At 52.3% G+C, this 20,108-nt stretch overlaps 1 protein-coding gene across 6 annotated transcripts in view; it reads left to right on the plus strand.

Moving 5' to 3' along the window:
- The window catches only part of SEPTIN9 (septin 9), a 95,580-nt gene that overhangs the window by 51,166 nt on the left and 24,306 nt on the right, over positions 1-20,108 (plus strand). For 5 of the 6 annotated variants that reach the window (XM_090122073.1, XM_090122074.1, XM_090122075.1 and 2 more), the window contains one exon: positions 8,348-9,007. In XM_090122073.1, the coding sequence (XP_089978199.1) occupies positions 8,348-9,007 (660 nt within the window). Of the gene's footprint in view, positions 1-8,347; positions 9,008-19,919; positions 20,057-20,108 lie in introns of those variants that run through there. The other variant, XM_031599154.2, reaches the window with a different exon arrangement.

The following is a 20,108-nucleotide window of genomic DNA, read 5'->3' on the forward strand; positions in this document are numbered from 1 at the left end:
GTCCTTGGCTCTGCGTCATCTTCCAGTGTTGGTGTTACTGGCGAGCTCTCAGTGTGCATTTGAGAGCCATCTTGGACACAGTGTCACATTGTCCCTTCCCTTTGAAAGGTTCCCTTATGATCAGACCGTGGGTGAGTCTTTGCACCTGGACCAGGATACAGCTTTGGCTGTGCCAGCATTATGCTGGTGCCTGAGTTCCTCCAGGTCTTGGATCTCATTGCAGCATCCTCTTCCAAGTGCTTGCTGCATTTGAGAGACCATGCCTACATCTCTTGGCTAACAAATGCTCACTGCAGTGTGAGAGCACTGCTGCCTCCCTTGTCCTGCAGCCTCACTGTTGGGTGCTGCTTTCATTCCTGCTTTGTGGGGTGCTGCTCTGTGCCTTTTCCCAGGAGCCAGAACCCAGGCAGCTCCACGAATAGCCCGTGCTGGGACTTGTCAGAAATCCAAAGGCAATAATGGAAAGCCCATAATCACTCCAAATATTCATGTTTCTAACTCTGATATTTGATATTTAAGGCAATGTCTCTAGGCAGTACCATTGCAAGGCTTGTTTCCTTTCTTGACCTCCTTCCCTGTGCTGCAGTGAACTCTGCAGTGCATCTTCCTCACTGATACAGCGGGACAGGAAGACAGCAATGATGCCAAATTGGGGGTAAGCTTATTTGGAGGCTTTATTCATGGAGCACTGGCAGCTCTCACCCACTGCTGTAGCAGTGCCCCTGCTCCCTCCCCACACAAAGGCCATGGTTAGGAGCAGCCCTCGGGCAGCTAGGAGGCTTACTGCTGTCCTCAGCTTATTCCAAAAACTTGCCCCAGATTGATGAGAACTCTTGTCTCCTGGCACTGTGACTCAGGCTTTTACCGTGATTGCTTTGCAAGACTGCTGGCTGGAGTTCAGCCCTTGGGGCTCCTGGGGACATCCATCCAGGCTGGCTCTTGGCTCCTTGTGTGCCCCAAGGTGAGGCACCATGGGTGGCAACACTGCTTGACTCCTGCACCTGAGTTAGGTGACACATTGGGGACCATTGGTCTCCATGAGTGCTGCTGCTCCTTGGCTGGCTGCAGGCATTGGCCAGCACTTAGAGCCGGTCTGTGTTGAGATGTTCTCTTTGCATTGAATCATTAAGGCTGGAAAAGACCACTAAAATCACTATGTCCAACCCCAGCCAACCCCCACTGTGCCCACTGACTGTGTCCCCCAGTGCCACATCTCCACAGTTTTGGAACACCTCCAGGGATGGTGACCCCACCACCTCCATGGGCAGCTGTGCCAATGCATCACCACTCTTTCTGAGTGGAAATTTTTCCTATTATCCACACTGTGCAACCGTCCTCCCACTGTGGGAGGTGGCAGTTGTGTGACACATTGGGCACTGCCCACACGGACGACCCCCTCCTCTCACCACTTCTACTCATTTATCTTTCTCAGTAGCATTTGAACCAGCATGTTGCAACTCCGCCCATCATATTATCAAGCTGAGATTGAATCACTTCATGATTGAATCACTTTTATCACCCAATCCCCTGCCACCGAGGCTCTTCACCCGCCAGAGTCACTCTGACATCCATTTGAGTGCTTGGAGCTGGGACCTGTGACTCATCTCTGGAGGTGTCTGGCCCAGCAGCTCAGTGCTATAGTTTCCTAAACCCAGCTGGGGCCACGCTTGCTCTTAACCCTTCATAGCTGTGGTACCCTGCAAATCAGCACTGAGGCTGATACGGGGTCTGCAAGTCCATCTGCGTCATCGTTTTGCCTTCTAGGCAGTAATTGTAAAGCATTTTGGAAACATTAGTGAACTAAACCAAATCTGCTCTGTCCCCTGGGAGGCAGAGAAGATTTATTTCCTGCTTCTCTCTCCCTTTATGAAAGGAAACTGGAGCACAGACCGGAGGCAAAAGCTGTGCAGAGAGCAGTTCAGAGCCAGTAATGCAGCCTGTGGGGTACAGGGTACACCCTGTGCTGCATGGGGTTGTCTGTATGGACACACAATGAATATAAGGGATGTAAAATATACTGGTGTGATCTGGAAGCATTTTGCTGAGGGTTAGTGGTTATATAAGCCAAAGTGTAACAGAGAATCAAAGCTAAAACCTTTCTAGAGCTCCATTATAGGGTCTGGAAATCTGAGATTTTGACTTAATCTGTGCGTGGATGCTATTATTTTTTTTCTATTCTTGCTTCCAACTTTGCAGTTGTGCTCCCATTGCTGCTGGATGGGCTTGCTGCATCGGTCTGAGGCTCTCTTTGTAATCTGCTGAATAGGAGCAAAATGCTGCTTGAACAGCTTTGCTCATGTCAGAGCTCTGACTTGCATTTAGCCACAAATTTCCTCCATAATTCAGCTCTTGTTAGGGGCTGCACAGTTCACAAAGCACTGCGTGGTGACAGCGTGGTGCCAGCATTATCCTACATGCAATCTCTGTGTCAGACCATGAAATCTATTAAAGAACTTCTTACTGATGCTGTTGTGAAGTTGGAAAAAGGATTTTTGTGCGTACAAACTATTCACAACAGTAGATCATCATTCCATATACATCGCATAGCTCCCTTCCCTTCTTGCTGCAGGAGCTTTAGGGTTTATACACAGCATCCATACGGCCTGTGGGTACATGAGGAATATTGTGTAGCTGCAGCATCTCATGCCTTTCATTTGCCCAGAAAAGTGGTGAACATCCTATCCCTGGAAACACTGAAGGTCAGGCTGGACAGGGATCTGAGCACCTGATGGAGCTGTAGATGTTGGATAGGCTGGATATTAGGATGTTAGGTTGGATATTAGGAAAAATTCCTTCTCAGAAAGGGTGGTGATGCAGTGGGGGGGGTGGGGGAGTCATTGTCCCTGGAGGTGTTCAGGAACTGTGGAGATGTGGCACTGAGGGACGTGGTCAGTGGGCACGGTGGGGGTGGCCTGGTGAAAGGAGAGGTATTTCCCAACCTTAACAATTTGTGATTGTACGACCCCGTTCATTGCAGGGGGGTTGTGACCGGATGACCTTTAAGGGTCCCTTCCAACTCAAACCATTCAATGATCCCATAGGGCATCCACCTTTGCTTTGGATGCTGGCATCCATCAGCATCAAAGATGGTGCTTTCAGATAAGCAGCACTACAGTGCGTCCCCAGATGTTCCTGTGGTAACACAGGGAACCATCCGAGCTACATGGGGAGCATCCTGCTGCCCATAGGACAGGGCTATGGGCAGCTCTGCTGGCCCTGAACAGTTAATATGTGGGTTTCGGGGGGGGGGAAGACTGCTGAAAGCTGACACCTGCGGCCGCTGCCTCCCCCTTTTTCCTCCCCGGGAACAGGAGGTCGCCATCTGGTAGCAGTTTAGAGAAAGTCAGCGCTCTGAAACGATACCATTGTATCGTGTGAAATGCCGGGACGACTGGCTGCCCTATTCCCATAAGGCTCTTATGTGTCTAAAAACGCAAGGAAAGCTTTCAGTGCTTAAGCAAGCAAGCAAATGTAACCCCTGGGTTACAGAAACCATGTGAGGGGCAGAGGATGTTTAATGGGAAGCAGCAAGCCCGGGGCTCACGTTGCAGAGCAGCTAGCACAGGTCCTGGAGGAACCAGCATCCCTCTCTGTTTATGTTGGTCTCCTCCAGAGCTCTGTGCATAGAGGTTTCCTTGTATAAAGCATCTCCTTGCCTGTTACTTGGGGTGTTCTGTTTAAAAGGAAGAGGGAAGAAAGAAGGAACAGATGTTGCTCTGCTGACTGCTCCTTCCCACGTGCTGCTGTCATTTCTGGTTCCCAGTGCCTGCAGGGACGTGTGGAGCCTTTGGGCAGGAGCTGTGCAGCCTGTTGTGTCCCCTGGGAGCCCCGTGTTCAGGATTTTTCTCCTTGGAGAAGAATTAAAGATGTGTCTGTGCCTCCTCGGGAACCTCTTGGCTGCTGCGTGCACTGCTGGGACTTGAACCAGACCTCTGTCCTAGTCTGCAAGATCCCCAAAGAGCAGCTCTGACCGCTGGTGCCTGACCGCAGTGTGACCGGGAGGGCACAGTGTGAGCATCCCCAGTGCTGCAGCACAGTGCACGGACTGACAGACAAGCACTTTGCTGCTTCCCTGACCCTGGTCTTGCTCAAGGAGTGCTCAAGCCCAGGGTGAGAGCGTGAGTTTGAGCATTTCTTGCCCATGAGCATCCCAGCAGCAGGTAGAGGCGCTGCTCAGGGCTGGGACGTGGCTGTGTTTTTCCAGAAAGGAGCTTTGAGGGAGGAGAAAGCGCAGGCAGCAAAAGGAAATCCTGACTTTGGAAATACAGATTTGCTTTCTTACATGTGTCAAAACATTTTCTGAGGATAAGATTACTTTCCAAAGTGCTGAAGGCCCCTGCACATGCATGTGTTGGCATTCGCTTTGGTAAAGGCTTGGCTGCTGAGTTTGGGGCTGGGGATGCAGAGCTTCTGCAGTTGCCAGCAGAGCCCCACAGCAGGTGCTGCCCACACCACCCTGCATGCAAGGATTAGTGCTGGGGCTGCTCGGATCTGGGCTGCCAGCTGTCCTGTAGCACACTGCTTCCTCACAAAGGGGTTGGCAGCAAGCGGTTTGCAGTCAGGGCATGGGGTCATGAGTAGGGTTGGGTTTGCATCATATAATCATAGAATGGCCTGGGTTGAAAAGGACCGCAGTTATCATCTGGTTCCAACCCCCTGCTATGTGCAGGGTCCCCAGCCAGCAGCCCAGGCTGCCCAGAGCCACATCCAGCCTGGCCTTGAATGCCTCCAGGGATGGGGCATCCACAGCCTCCTTGGGCAACCTGTTCCAGTGCATCACCACCCTCTGGGTGAAAACCTTCCTCCTCATATTTCAGACACCTCATTTTAGGGGATTTCTGGCTTGTGCAGCTGTGCCTTCCAATGGATTGAGTCATGAGTTGCCTGAATTGGGTTGGAACTGGTTAAAAGGAAACGCGTGGAAATGGCAACACCTCTGTGTGTGTACTCCCCGCAGTGCAGGCACCCCGAGAGGAAGAGGAGGAAGGGCGATGCTGAGCGCTGACTGCTTCCACCTCCGCTGCCTCCAGCACCAGCTGGCAGGAGGGTGGTGGGGCTGGAGAGACCCTGCCAGCACCAGAAGTCCCCTGGAAGGTGCCTTAGCAGGGACAGGGCCCTGCAGTCCAGCTCCCTGCTCAGCCCTGGCTGTGGGGATGTGGCAGTGGAGCCTCAGAGAGACCTGGGCACTGCCTGGGCCCCAGCACCGCACGGTGCTGGCCTTGGGCTCCTGTTGTTTTCATTAATAGGCCAGTTCCATGCAGGAAGCCGGGAGGAGGGTCCTGTGGAGCAGAGGTTGTTTGCTTTCCTTTCTTAGCTCTGAGCAGGACGGGCTATTTTTAAGTTTTTCTCTTTTTTCGAGAGCTGTTTTGCTTCCTGAGGTTCTTTTCTCATTTCTGTGCAAAGAGCAGGAGTGAAGTGATGCTGAGCAGGGCAGCTCTGGCCACGCTGGGAACTGTTGTCACTGGAGATGGCATCCCAGAACCAGCTGTGCATTGAGGGTCACCTGTGCTCAGAAGTGGGAGCACAGCCCTCTGGGTCAGGCAGGACACAGAGCAGTGACCAAGCTTGCTGGAAGTCAACCCAGCATCCAACCAACATCCCTATGCAACCAGCAGCAGGAGATGGATGTCCCATCCCAAGAGCTACAGGTGGGCAAGCTTTCATGCTGTCCTCAGTGTCTCCTTTGCAGAAGGAACACCATGGAGGCCCAGGGCTCATTTTGCTGTCATAGGCTGTCCAAGCCATTTCCAGCCCTACTGAGGAATGGTTGCTTTCCCAGCACCCCAGCACTCCCTTGCCACACAGTGTGGGCATAGGAAACAATATTTGGATGGCTTATCATAGAAACATTAACGTTGGAAAAGACCTCTAAGATTATTAAGTCTGACCCCAGCCCATCCCCACCATGGCCACTAACCATGTCCCTCAGTGCCACATCTCCATGGTTATTGAACACCTCCAGGGATGGTGACTCCACTGGGCAGCTGTCTGTGACCCTAATCACAGCTTTGCAGCTCTTCCTTAGACTTTCTGAACCCTTTTTGTGTCTGGGCTTTGACCTTCTTTTCATTTTTGCAGCGGGGCCCAGAAAGACTTGGAGAAAAGCCATTTCTGGGTGTTGTATGCAGCCCAGCCCTCCGATAAAGGCAGGGGATGGCTGTATTCCAGGAGCTGTGCTGAGGGCTGTGGGCAAGTTTGCCTTGGGCTTGGGGCACTTTAAGGGGCTTGATGTCAACGGAAAGGACTGTGTGTTCCCCACTGATGATCACTAGTGCCATCTTTGCTTTTGGTGATAGCAAATGGACAGAAAGGAGCTGAGATGGCAGAGGTGGTTCACAGCATGAGCCCTGGAGAGCAGCAAGGTTGTTTGACTTGGTAACAAGCTTTTGATACAAAAAGAAATCCCCAAAACACACGGCGTAGGGACATTTCCAGAGGGGCGTTTGCAAAGAAAAGAAGCTGGCCAGTATTTCCTTTGCTCTCAGGTTCCTTGAGAGCATTTACTTTAACTGTCTGTTCCTGCAGACACATCTGTCATTAGGTAATTAGGCTTCTTTATTGAGGGAAATAAAAAGGAACTGAATAGGCTGGCAGGAGGAGTGATGAGCAGGCTTTAATTGCCCACCATGGACAGAAGTGTGATCACAGCCATCAGGGAGCTGGTGGTGTGTGGCTGTGCTCCATCCCCTGCCGACGTCCCCTTCCTGCAAAACTCAGCCTAGGCTGGCCTTGCACATTGTTTGGAAGCTGGGGTTGGGGAGAAGAATGGTTGAAGTGTTGTTAGGGATGTGACAGAGAAAGGAAGTGGTGAAAAACTCTGTTCTGGTGAGCCCGAGCTCGGTGCTGAAGAGCTGTGGACCTGCCAGATTAAATCTCGGCTATTTAAAATTGATTCAGTGTTTTTAGAGTGTGATAACTGAGAGTTAGATGCAGATCTCTGCTTCCTCCTGAATATATGGAAGTGCAGGACGAGGCATTGGCACAGGCTGCCCAGGGAGGTGGTGGAGTCACCATCCTTGAAGGTGTTCAAGAACCGTAGAAATGTGGTACATAGAGACGTGGTTTAGAGGTTGTGGTGGGGATGGGTCAGCAGTTGGACTGGGACTCTGTGCTCAGGTGTTGATCACCAGGGAGATATAAATGAGTTGGCTGGGTGCCATACCCCAATGGCAGCACAGGATTTTCGTGCTCAGGTTGCCTGCACCCATGTCCCTGGCACAGCCTGTCCCAGGCACACCGTTGCTCCCCAGCACTTCCCCTGCTGGAGACTGAACAGTGTTTTTGGGTATTCCCCCTAAAAAGGCAAAAGAGCCCTGAGCTGCTTGTGTCAGCAGCTGTGATCACGATCTGCTGGTGAGGCTGAGCCGCAGCGGCTGCCACGTGGACGCTTCCCTGCCCTTCCCTGCCGGCAGCTGCAGCAGATGGTTCCCATTGCTGAGCACAGGAGCTGCTCTGCAGCACCCCGATGTGTCCCAGGGGCTCTTGGCTGTAGGAAATGGGGTACCAGGGGTGCCGGGAGGGAAAGCTTTGCTCAATTCTCCCTGACGTTTCTGGTGTCTTGTGTGATCCCAGTGTGGCTTTCAAAGGACTGAAGCTCACCCGTAGTGTGCTGTTAGAGGAAAGGATGGGTGGGCTCATTGTGTTGAGTGGCACAACCCAGCTCAGCCATCCCAGGGAGTGTACAGTGGGGCAGGGAGCATCGCCTGGCGGATGGAGGCTGCCCTGCCCTTGGTGATGCTCTGTCCCCTTTGTCAGGCTGTGGCTCGGAGCCAGCAAGCTGACACTGTTGTCCATCAGATTTCCTTGGAAAGATTCCTGGCTATAGAATCCGGGCCTCCCAGCTTGCTCCTTCCTGCACTGGGGGGTCTCACGTTATTGTTTTTCAAGCACTTTGGCTTGAATGATCTCTAAGAACCGTTTTTAAGGATATGAGCTTCTGTGACTGCCACCTTTGTTTTTATGCAGTGTTATTTGGGTTCGATGCTCTTCTGAGATTTTCACTTTCCGGATTTGGATTTGGATGGCAGCAGCCAGCGGGAAACTGGTGTTTATCCTTTGGGTGGGAGAGGCAAAGGGAAGTGTTTGGAGTGTTTGGTACTGTACCCCATTGGGCTGGGAGCTGCTCCAGCTTTTTGGGGCTGCATTTCCTGCTTCACGTTCCAGCTTTGTTTCTGGGTTTGTTGCTTCTCTGTCCCTCTGTCCCCTGTGTGTTAAATAGGATTGTGAATCCTCATGGCAGAGCGGAGGAGCGGTAATGGGACCACAGTACCAGAGGTTTCTGGAAGCATCTCTTGAGATGCTCAGATGGATGGTAACTAAATTCTGAATTCCTCTTAATTTCTTTCAGCTCTGAAAAGATCTTTTGAGGTCGAGGAGGTAGATCAGTCTTCAAATTCCTCCACCCCACAAAGACGGACCCCGAACCCTCTCCTCAGGTCCACCGTGTCCAGCTCCACGCAGAAGTTTCAGGAACTCGGTGCCAGGAACTCGGAGCCATCTGCCAGACATGCAGACCCCACAGCCCAGCGATCCCCCAAGGCCCCTCTGAGGAGAGTGGAGCACTCCGGACCCAAACTGCCAGAGCCGGTGTCCAGAAGAACAGAAATCTCCATTGACATCTCATCCAAGCAGGTGGAGAACTCCACTTCGGGGTTGTCGAGGTTTGGCCTCAAAAGAGCAGATGTGCTGGGGCACAAAGCCCCGGAGCCCACCCCGCGCAGGACTGAGATCACGCTTGGCAAACCCCAGGAGCCAGGACTGCGGCGGGCGGACGCCCCAGCATCGAAGATCCCTGAGATGCCCCAGCGCAGAGCGGAGCCGCCCAGCGCTCCCGTGCCCGACGTGGCCACCAAGCGCGTGGAAATTCAGGTAGCCAAGGCTGCCGAGGTGCCAGCCCCGCTGGCACGGCAAGTAGAGAGCATGGAGCATGTGCCGGCCCCGCAGCCTCCCCAGGCAGAGCCAAAGCCACAGCCGGTGCTGATGGAGAGCCCACCAAAGAGAGAGGAAGGTGAGTACGGCCGCACTGTGGGTTGGGAGCTTGGAGCTTCCAGCTTGAGCAGTGATGGCTTTCGGGGCTGAGCTTGCATCTTGTCTCGTGTGTCTACATACATGGCTGTTAGACTTGGTTTTATGTTGGCTGAAAGAGCTGTCAGTTGGAATAAGACGTGCTGTCAAGCTTATAAGAAATAAAATGAGCAAGTGCCAAAAGCTTGGGTGCTTGCGGAAGAAGACACTTCTGCCAGCACAGACCCGCCTGCCTGTGCAGCAGCTCAGAGAGCCTCTGACATGCTGGAAAATGTGATGGTTGTGGAGGTGTTGTTGTGATGGCTTGTTGTTTAATGTTGTTGTTTATAGTTGTGGGGCAGAAACAGCCTCTTCATTAGCAGGAGTCAGGGTTTTTTTTTCCTGCTGGTTGCTGGAGCCAAAGTCTAATAACACCATGGATCAGAGCCAGTATTAAACTGGAGCCCTGCCTTCTATTAGCTGCATCTTGTTTTCGATTAATCCTGTATTAGACATGAAAGCCAGCTTCCCTCCCCCACTGGCCGTCATTTACCCTCCTTAATGTTCTAGAGATTTTTCTCTTTTAGCCTTTAATTATGTTTCCATTCCTCATCACATGCTTGCTCTGTCCTCTCCGGAGCTGTGGTGGGGAGTAGTGCCAGGTTGAGACCCTGGGAGCTCCATGCCTGCCCTGGGGTCCATCTCCTGTGTTCTTGGATCCCATGGCTGGCCCAAGCCTTGCCCTGCTATGTGCCCCAGCTCTATTGCTGCTGCATGCAGCCAGTCTCAGATTGCTCCTACCCAGGAACCATCATCTGCTGCGAGGTTCAGATGTGCCCTGCTGCTGGGGTTTGGGGTTTTGGTATATATGTGTAATTTGGAAGCAAGGTGTCCACGCTGATGTTAGACCTCTAAGACAGGGGTGGTTTTCTCTGACTGTGAGCACGGATGGAGAGAATGAAAGGCTCCAGTAGGCAGCAGGCTGGTGCAGCTCCATCATGGGCATGGCTGGGGATCAGCAGTGGGCTTGGTCATGGGCTCAGCTGGGGCCTCTCTGCCGGGTTTTATCCCCAGAAGCAATGAGGAAGGTGCCAAGGCCTCTGTTGTGCCCTGTGCCTGACCTCACCCTGCTGAGTTTGGGCTGCTGTGAGCTCCTAGCTCTGAATGCAGCTGGGCACTTTAAGAGCAGAAGAATCTGAGCTGCTGAACGCCCCAGCTGCACAGGGGGGAAAGGGAGGGCTCTCTGCATCAAAAAGGACTCCAGAAACTCAGGACAGCTGCTGGGGATGGGTTTTAGCAAAGAGCCCGGCTGTCTGGGGTCTGCCTTACAGAGCAGGCCAGGCTGGTGCTGGTACAAAAGGGGCTTTCAGTTTGGGTACATCTAAAAAGAGCCAGGAAAAGAGGCTGAAGGAGCAGGAAGGGCTCTGGCTCCTTCTGCCTGCTGGTCAGCTCAGGCACGCACCCTGACCTCGTGGCCATTGCTCACCAGGCAGGGATGGCATCTCCTCAGGGTGCCCAGCAGGTGAATGCAGGCTCATTGCCGATCTGAGCACAACCTCTCAGGTGAAAACATGCTGTGCATGGCAAAGGCTTGGAGTCTTGTTCCCACTCACTCTGAAACATAGGATGCTCCCGTGGCACAGACACCCTGGCACCTTGTGCCTTGCAGCTCTGGCACAAGCAGCTGCACCGGGGATGTGCCAGCTGCCCCCAGCCCCATGCCAGGACACGCAGCCCCCAGCTGCTGGGCTCAGCTGTGCTCTCTTGTGCTGAACCCTGTGTCCCAGAGGAGGTGGCTGGAGGACGGCCATCTCCCTCACCAGACCCTGAAGGAAAGCAGTGGTTGCAACTCTGAGCTTCATTCGGGTGGAAGCAGTGGTTCTCAGTGTCAGAAAAGTGCAGGAGGAGCTCTGATGGGGCACAGGAGCAAGAAATATTCGTTCCCACCTCTGTCTGCCCTCTCTATCTCTTCCTCCTGTGCTCCCTGAGGTGCATCCCCCATTCTCTTGCAGGGCTTAACGTTGAGTTTGGGGGGCTGATGACAGGAGGAACACAAGCAGCCCAACATGGGGCTGGCTGTGCTCCACGCTCTGCTGGGCACAGAAACATGTTTTCAGAGGCGTGTTGGAAAATTCACAAGTTTACTGTTGTTGTTTGAGGGCTTGTGAATTCATTGAGTTTGCTTTCGATGTTGGCTTATTCATCTGGGAAAACATGTTGATCTTTGCGTCTTGCAAGTCTGTGGTGATTGGGAGGGAAGAGCAGAAAAGTTCATGCTTTTCATGCCAGCTTTCTGCTCCGTCTCTGCTTCCCCAAGATGTGGACCTGTTTGTATCTGGGGTTCTGGGATCGCAGTGATGGGTTAAAGGGATCCCAAGTGAGAAGTGGAAGCCCTTCTGACCTGATGGTCTTTCTGATCTCTGCCCATGGCCTCGCTGCCCATGCCTCCTATTGCTGTAGCTAGAAAGGGAGATGGGGGTGGATGATGTGAGTGCTTGGAGCTGTCACCCGAAGCAGAAGCTTGACTTGTGCTACAGCCACATCTGAATGAAGCACATCTCTGTGCTGACACGCAGTGATGGGTAAAGCAGTCTGCAGTGTGCACAGGAGTGCAGCTCTTATGGAGTTTTCTCCCATCGCTGCCCCCTCTGGGACAGCTGTGTGGGTGCCAGGATCCCTGAGAAAGCAGCAAGCTCCCCTCTGCTGCTGCAGGAAAAGCACAAGGACTTCAGTAGAATGAAACAATTCAACTTTTCCACTCTTTTTTTTTTTTTTTTCTCCAGCCTGGACCCCTAAGGCAAACTTTGTCCTTAGAACTTTATTTTTCATTTAAAAGCTCCATTAGAGTTAGCTAAAAAAAAAAAAAAAAAAAAAGAGAGAGAACTTTCCAATCCACAGAACTCCTCGTGAAGGACATCTCCAAAAAATAGGGACCCACTGCAGTCCCAGTTGTCCTGCACTGGTCCTTAGTGAGCCTTGCATTTGGTGTAGATCTGTAGGGACAATGCTGAGCACAGAGGTGGGGTTCAGAGGGACCCAGGGACCGCTAGCACAGCAGCCCTGCCACAAAAAAGGGGCCAGGCCTGTGCGGATCAACAGTGAGTAATCATTTCCAGCTCCCTGAGCTGCACAGCAATTTAACTGTATGAGGAGATTAAAGCTGCAGGGAAACGTTTCCTTAAAACCAGCTGACACATTTGGGCTAGATTATGAGTCGTCTTTTTTTTTCTTCTTCTTCTTTTGCTGCCGTTGTTATTATTTTTAACAGGAAAAGCGCCTACAGCCTGAGATACCAAATGGAGAGGCTGAATGAGAAACACAGAGTCCAAATCCGCGTGCTCAGGGCAGGTGCCAAAAATGAGATAATCTGGAAAAATGGAGTCCTGGAGGAGCAGGGACTTGGAAGGAGAGCACGTGAGGAGCCTGCGTGCAGAGGGGATGCTTGTGTCCCATCGCAGGGATGCACGGCCACGTGCTGAGTATCTGCATCTGGGGATGGCAGCAGTGCATGCCCTGTCTGTGGCTGTGCAGGGAGCAGCTGGGGCAGCTCATCCAGTCTCATTTTGGGCTGTATTTGGAGCAGGAAGGCGGCTGGGTGATGTGGTTGTGCCACACTGCTGTACATTCTTGGCCATCAGGATGTTGCTCCCAAATGTGTGGGCTGCTGTTGCCTTCAGCTCAGGTCATTGCCATGTGAGACCCATTGGGGATGTAGGATTTTCTCTGGAGACAAATGCAAACAAACGGAGAATTCATTGTCCCTCTGGAAGTCCCTGAGGGCCTGTAGGAAAAGCAGTGATCTCACCAGTGGAGGTTCATCGTGTGGATTCCCATCGGAAATGGAACACTTCTCCCTTCCCTGCCCTGCCTTGTCTTCTTTGAAGCCGGATGAGGGTGAAACTGTGGTTGCTGAGCATCAGAGAAATCGTGACCCTTCTCCTTCTCAGCTGGCTCTGTGCACGAGGCCATGCATCCATGTGCTTACTCCCAGAAGCTTGCAGGGACTATAAAGGCTGAGCTTCCTGGCCCAGGAGAAAGTAAGCAGGTGTGCCTAGCAACATGCTGCTGCAGTGCCGGTCCCACAACCTGATGGGGTCTGGGCTGTGAGCCCCATGCAGCTGCAGGGCCCTTCCTGCTGTACCCAACCCTCTGCAGCCCTGTCTGGGAGCAGTGGGTGTCATGCACAGAGCAGAATGAGGGGTTGCTGTGTTTATCTTGTGCTATCTGTGTGTCTGGAGCCCATAGTGGTTGTGCTCTGGAACACGCTCCCCGCCCTACAACTCCTTTGGCATCCTCCAGCTTTCTCACATTTGGGTTAATCATCCTACAGGCTGATAAGGCAAATAAAATCCGTTATCTTGACCAAGATAAAACAAAGAGTTTGCTTTGATCTCTTACAGTAAGGGCTGGCCGCTGGTTGTGTGGCTTCTCCCTGTTGGCTGGGGGAGGTGGTGGTAGCAGTGGCGATGAACCTTCTGCAGGGAATAGCTTTTCTCCTATGCTATTTCTAGATCTGTGTCCCAGCCTGAGATGTTTCTGTTGGCCAGTGGCTGGGAGGACACCGTAAGCTGGGTACGGTGCCAGCGCTGTAAACTCTGTGAGAGGAATTGAGGAACTGGATTGAGATTATATGGAGATTACTTTGTTTTGAGAAGATCAAACATTGTCGTGTCCAAAGCAGATAACTTGACAGCAAGCCAGTTGTGTTCTCTACTCCTCCAGCAAACAAACAGAGCCACAAACACTTTTGCATTGTCCAAGATGTTGCAATGAAGTCGAAGTGAATGTGGCTATAAATGGAAGAAGCAGCTCTTCTTGGATTGAAGCCTGTGCTCAGACTCCACTGGACCCAGTTTTTCTTCCATCTGTTACAGCTTTTAGAGGAGGGACTTGGGGAGAGGGCTGCTTTCCTTCAGGTCTGTTGGCCTTTGTTTCATTCTTCTGAGCAGACCTAGGAGTAGAAATTACCTGGATTTCTGTAGGGTCACACACAGATACCTCACTTGGTTGTCTTGTTTCACCATCTCGTGGCACGAAGGCAGTAGGAGAGACATGTTGAAAGACGAGGCTGGACCAAAGGGACGGTTCCAGAGCATCTCACAAACAGCAGAAGTTTGCAGATGTTTATGTATTTGTGAAAAGCAAACAATGTTAACAAGCTGTACGAGGCTGCTGTGCCAGCTCAGCAGTGACAGCACGGGGCTTTTCGCTTGCTGTCTCCTCCTTGACTTCTATTGCCTGCAGTTTCTTCTGTCGAAGCAGTGGGTTGTTCTTTGCATAGCAAAAGCAATTTGTACAGCAGGGCTCAAAAATTACTAAAACAAAGCATCTTTCAACACCTTGAAGTTCAAAGACTGTTGATTCTTTAGCACATACAAGCAGAACCTTGGATTTATGCTCTGGCTGTGCAGCCCAAGAGGCTGCGTCCAGGTTGTGTGCGAGCTGGGTGGTCCCTGCAGCCCCTGAATGTTCTCAGAGGTCTGGATCTGCTGAGGCTTCCCATGGTGCAGCTCCAGCACGGCCCCTGGCTGGAGTTCACAAGGGGTGCAGAAATATTTAGTGGGAGCTGAGATCTGAACTCCTTCTGCCTCTTTGTGGGTGAGAGAGCTGTGCAGGGAGTGCTCTCAGTGGTGCATGTGGTTCTGAGCATCCGTGTCGGCAAGATGAATTTTCCCCTTGTATATTATTTCCAGAGAGAAAGTGATAGAGGAGAAATAGGACTGTGCCCCAGTCCCTTGTTTCCAGCTGTGCTTTGCAGCCCCTGCAGACCTGTTCCCCTTGGGTCTGGTTGTTCTGCAAACCTCTTGCTGTGCACGTTTACTTAAGTGCGTGGGTCAGGCTGTCTGTGATGCTTATCAGTGTGCTTTAACTTTTTAGGAAGGTTCTGTCTTCTTCCCTTTGCTCCTCTCTTGCTGTGCACAGAGTGGGACACACATTCCGTCCTCAAAGAGAAGTTTAATTTGGGGAGACCTCAGCCAATGAAGATTAGATGGGAATCCCAGAAGGTATGGTGCCTAGGAGGAGAGGGCTGTGATAAAAGTTAATAGTACGTAAGCTCTTTAAAGCAGCTTTCTCAGTGACAGCTGTTTTGCAGCTCACGGCTCTTAAATTGCTTCTTACTGTTGTACCAAAGTGGTGGTGTCCTCTGAACCCTTCTCCATAGCTCTGGTGCATGGAAATGAATTCAGGGTGGATCCCTATAACCAGCTCCTTTGAAGCTAGGAGCTTTGGCAAATTCTTTCAGTAGTAGAAGTAAGTTTGGGAACTGGGAGCCTGGAAAATGTTGAGAAGATGGCTTGAGGCTGGATGGTCAGGATCCTACCTTTGCTGTTTGCTCGTTCATCACCTTGGGTGAATCTCTCTACCTGTTGCAGTTTCATCTTTTGTAATAACAAGCAGGTGAATGTGGCGAAAGGGCTTGGATTCAGTCCTTGCAAGGAGTCCTTTCTCTGTGCAAGAAGTGGCACTGGGCTGAGCCCTTGTGGAGGCAGGAGGAGGGCAGCTGCTCTGCACAGATTATGGGCTGGTTTTGCAGAAAGCTCCTGCAGCTGTCCAGGAGGAGAGCGAGGATATCGGATGGTTTCTTTATCAAAGCCCCCTCCAGTCCACTCTACTCTTCGGTCTGCTTTCTCCTAAATTTAAATATCAGCTGGTGCTCTCCAGAAGCCCATGTGTCTAGTCATTTATTTTCCTTTCCCTGGATATCCTTGGGCAATAGAAAGCTGCTCAGGGCTGACGGTAAGTCCTTTGTGGTCACACCATGTCCCTGTGTAGGACACCATGCTGTCCCCCTGAGCCCCAGGCTGTTTTCCTCCAGCACTCTGGAGTGATGTGACTCATTGAGGTTTGCAGCAGAAGGAAAGTAAATTCTCAACTCGTAGCAAAAAGCCTGGGAAAGGAAACCCAGGTGCACTCGAGAAGGCTGAAAAATCAAAGCAGTAAAAAAGAACTCATGTAATTTGGAAGTGAGAAAATGAGATTTGGAAGGTAACCTTTGGGAGTGTGTAAATGGGAGGGATGAATGCTGGCTCCTGGTCTGTGAGCAATGGGCGCTGCTGGTGCAGGCATTGGTGAGCAGTTTGGGATGCTCTGCCCCATGTCCTCCCTTTTCCATCCTGTTCAGATAGGAAAGAGAATTGAGATTACCTTGCAGTTATCCAGATCTGCCCTGAGAAAAATGGAGTCCATCTGAGCAGCATTTCTGATAAAATATAATTGTTTAGACAAACTCTGGCTGAACTCACTTCCTCCTGCAGCCCAATGCGCTGATAAAATGGGGGTGGAAGTGGGAGACCGAGTTCAGCTGCTGCTGAGCCCTTCCTTGGGATCATCACCCCCCACCCTGAGGTCTCCGTTCTCGTGGCCTTGGAGGAGCCAACAGGATGACTGGGACAGCTGTGGGCAAGGGCTGGGATGTGGCCATGGGAGAGGCAATGTGGGTGCTCATGTTGGGGTCTCCGTGTTGTGGGGTGGGACGAAATGTGAGCTCTTGCCCTACTGCTGGTGTTCCTACGGGAAGCCATCCTCCCTGCCCTATTTTGGGTAGCAAATGGAAGTTAATTAGCAGCGTAGGAGCGCACGCCCTGGGGTTGGGAGGTGAAGGGTTCCTGCACAGCACTGAGGGAGCACTGGGATTTCCTCTCTGCTTCGTTGCTTCGTTTCCTGGGCTGAAATGCAGAGGCCTCCTTGCAGAGGCCAAGCAGGGTGGATCAGGACCTAGGGCTTTGCCCTGCCTCCACCTGGGGGAGCAGGAGGAGCAGCTTTGGGGTTATCTCAGCCTCCCGGCTGGGTGGGGGCAGCAGGTCTGTGGGATGCTCGCTACCACAGTGAGCAAAACCAAAGCCATTGCTTGGGATTTGCTGGAGGAACAGAGCTGGGGAAGCCTCCAATCGTGGCTGCAGAGACTGGGGGAATGGTGCTGTGACTGTGCTGGAGAACATTGCTCTGCCCTCGGGGCGCAGACAGGCAGAGAACATTCAGTTTGTTTTTCCTTCTCATTTTTAGACATGCAAAAGTGATTTTTCTCTTTTATTACCGCTGTTGCTGCTCTGTGGCAAAGGGCATTGGGTAGGTTTCACAAACTGAATTCTCCCTAGAAAAGCCCCTCCTCTGCTTTCACAGCTCCAGCTGCCAGGTCTGGTTTTCAAACAATTTGCAGAGGCCCAAATATTTGCAGGGCAAAGCTGTGCCTGCAGGAAATGGCCGCAGTTTCCGGCTCCAAAGTGGTGCGAGGGTTGGGACAGCATGGGGTGATGCAGGATGTCCTACATCTGGAGAGCGGACCTGAGGGCCATGTAGGGAAAAATGGGCAAAATGTGCCCTGCTCCACTGGGTTTGGCTTTTGTGGGAAGAAAAGTGTCGGCAGAATGATGTTCCATCAGAAAATGGAAGGGTTTTGCATCAGAATGGGAAGGCGCTGATTTTTGATGAAATGTTTGCTGTTGATGTTTGCTGATCTTCCATCCTGAAGTGAAAGGGGAAGGATGGTGAAGATCTGAGTCACTCTGGGGCTGCAGTGGGACCTCCTGCATCTCTCAGCAGAACCAAGGCTGAGTTACTGCGGTAGAGGTGGTGTCTGCTTCCAGCGCTGCGATTCCCCACTTGGTGTGGCTGAGCACCATCTATCTGGCCAGGCAGGGAACAGCAGCTGCCCGGTTGTGCATACAGGGATGTGCAGAGATGGAGAAGAAATGGGAAAGGTTGTGAGCAACGAGGGCAGCAGTCCATGCTGGCTGTGCATCCCTGGGTGATCTGGACAGGTTGATCAATGGGCTGAGCCCAATTGTGTGAGCTTGAACGAGACCAAGTGTCAGGACCTGTACTTTGGTCTCAGCAGCCCCATGCATCACTACAGACTTAGGGCAGAGTGACTGGAAAGCTGCAGGAGGAAAAGAATCTGGGTGTACGAGCTGACAGCTGGCTGAATGTGAGCCAGCTCTGTGCCCAGGTGGCCAAGAAGGCCAACAGCATCCTGGCATGCATCAGAAACAGTGCAGCCAGCAAAGCAGGAGGTGACTGTCCCTCTGTATGGGCACTAATGAGGCCACACGTCAAGTGCTGAGTTCAGTGTTGGGCCCCTCACCACAGGAAAGACATTGAGACCCTGGAGCATGCCCAGAGATGGGCAGTGGAGCTGTGAGGGGTCTGAAGCACAAGTCTGATGGGGATCATTTTGGCCACCTGGAGGAGGGGAAGTTGAGGCTGTGTTTAATCCTGAAAGCAGTCAGATGGCTGAAAGCTGTGTGTACAGCCCAGGGCAGGGCCAAAAGCAGCAGTATCTGCTACTCTTGCATAATGCAAAGCAAAACCTCGAGGAAGAAGTTGAAGCAGTTCCCCACACCACAGCCCCGGGTTGATTCCCATAGGGAACTGAGAGGGAGAGGAAATGTCCTTCCACGGGAGACTCTTGGAGCTGTTGAGGCACTTTGGCATTGCTGCATTCTGCTGAGCAGCTGCAGTGAGAATGCGGGGCAGCCAGAAAGAGGAAATATTGCTACGTAAATTGCTGCACCATTGATTTATTTTTCTTCTTTCTGGCTGACCCCTGGGGTTGCCCCAAGGCTCTCCCCTCCATGCCCCCCTTCCCATGGCTCCACAGGGCTGCAGTGCTGCAAGGGGCTCAGGAGCATCTGGGAAAGGTTTGGACGCAACACATGGGGATGCTCTGCAGAGTCAGCACAGGGGCCAGAGAGCAGCACTCTTCCCTCCTCACTGCAGGGAGGCAGAGCTGCTCGCCAGGCATGCCTGAACGCTCCCGAATTCCAGATCTGGGTCTGTTCTTGGGCCCCTCCACGATGCTTTGCCTTTGGGCCACAAACAGTCCAGCTTCGCCCGTGGCTGAGTGGTGGCTGAGTACTGCTGGTGCTGCAAGAATCTGGAAAGAATAGGAGGTTGCTGTGGGGCTCAGCAGGATGGAGAGCTTCATGGACTTAGGGCTGGCCTTGGGGAGGTGAGATTTGGGGGTCTTATGGGAGAGGACCACAGGGCAGTGGGCGCTACTCTTGTTTATTAGGTAGTTGTAAGAGACCCTGGGGGCTGCCATTGTGGAGCATCCCCAACTCCATGCCTGCAGCAAGTCAACTACCAGACTGTGTGTAAAAGGGAGATGGAGCTCTTTGGTGTCCAATGGGTTTATGTGTAGGGGAGCTCTTCTGAACAAACCCTGTGAAAAGATCTCTTTCCACTGGATCAGAAAGAAGGGGCTGCTCTTGGGTTTGTGGGTGCTGTAAAGCTGGGGGTTAGCTGTAGCAGATCCAAGCACCTGCACAGGTACCCCAAAATCAAAACGTGAGCCAGGCATGCATTTTAAGACCCCCATCTCATGCTCTTCCCTGCTGCTCTTAATGCCCCTAGATAAAAAAGAGGGACTGGGAAATGTCCCTGTGGTGCTCACATTGTGGTTGAGCCCATCACATGTCCCACAAGCAGCCACCTGTGGTTGGCAGAGTTCTGGGCAGTGTGCCTTGGTCCTGCCTCTCTGCCAGCCCAGGGGCAGCAGCAGGTCCTGTGGGCACTGGCAAGGGGCTTTCTTGGAGGGAGGCTGAACAGACCCCAGAGGACTCCCATGCAGAAGGAAGAGTGCTTTGCCAAACCGTAGGAGGAATTCCCACGTTCCTGTTCCTTGCACTGCCTGCCAAACCCTCCTCCTTTCCACAAAAGCTGATGTATTTAGCTGGATTTAACCTTTGCTCGAAGAAGTGAGTAACAAAGGTCTTTTACTTTTGGTTTCTGGGTGTAAATTTACGATTCAGCGATGGTTTTGTACACACAGCACAATGCCATTGTGAGAAAAGCCGGAGGAGAGACAGAGCGAGCATCACTCAGGGGCTCCTTTATAACAGGGGCTTTCCGGCAGCCTGCCCACATCACTCTTCCTTCCTGCTCTGGCAGCCTCTGCCAGAGCAGCGTGAGGTGTCAGACAGCTCTCACAGCTTCAGCACAAGCAGAAGGGTGACGACGTGGGGTTTGGCATCCCCAGTGCCTGCGGTCACTGTGCTGTATTCTGCTCTGCTCTGCCCGGCTGCAGTGAGCACCTGACTCTGCGTTCGAGGTGGTGAGTGAGGTTGGAGGGAGGAGAAATGCTCTTTGTCATTGCTGTTTTCTGT

Source organism: Phasianus colchicus, chromosome 20 (assembly GCF_987193195.1).
Source record: "Phasianus colchicus chromosome 20, bPhaCol1.hap1.1, whole genome shotgun sequence".
In the NCBI taxonomy this organism is placed as follows: Eukaryota; Metazoa; Chordata; class Aves; order Galliformes; family Phasianidae; genus Phasianus; species Phasianus colchicus.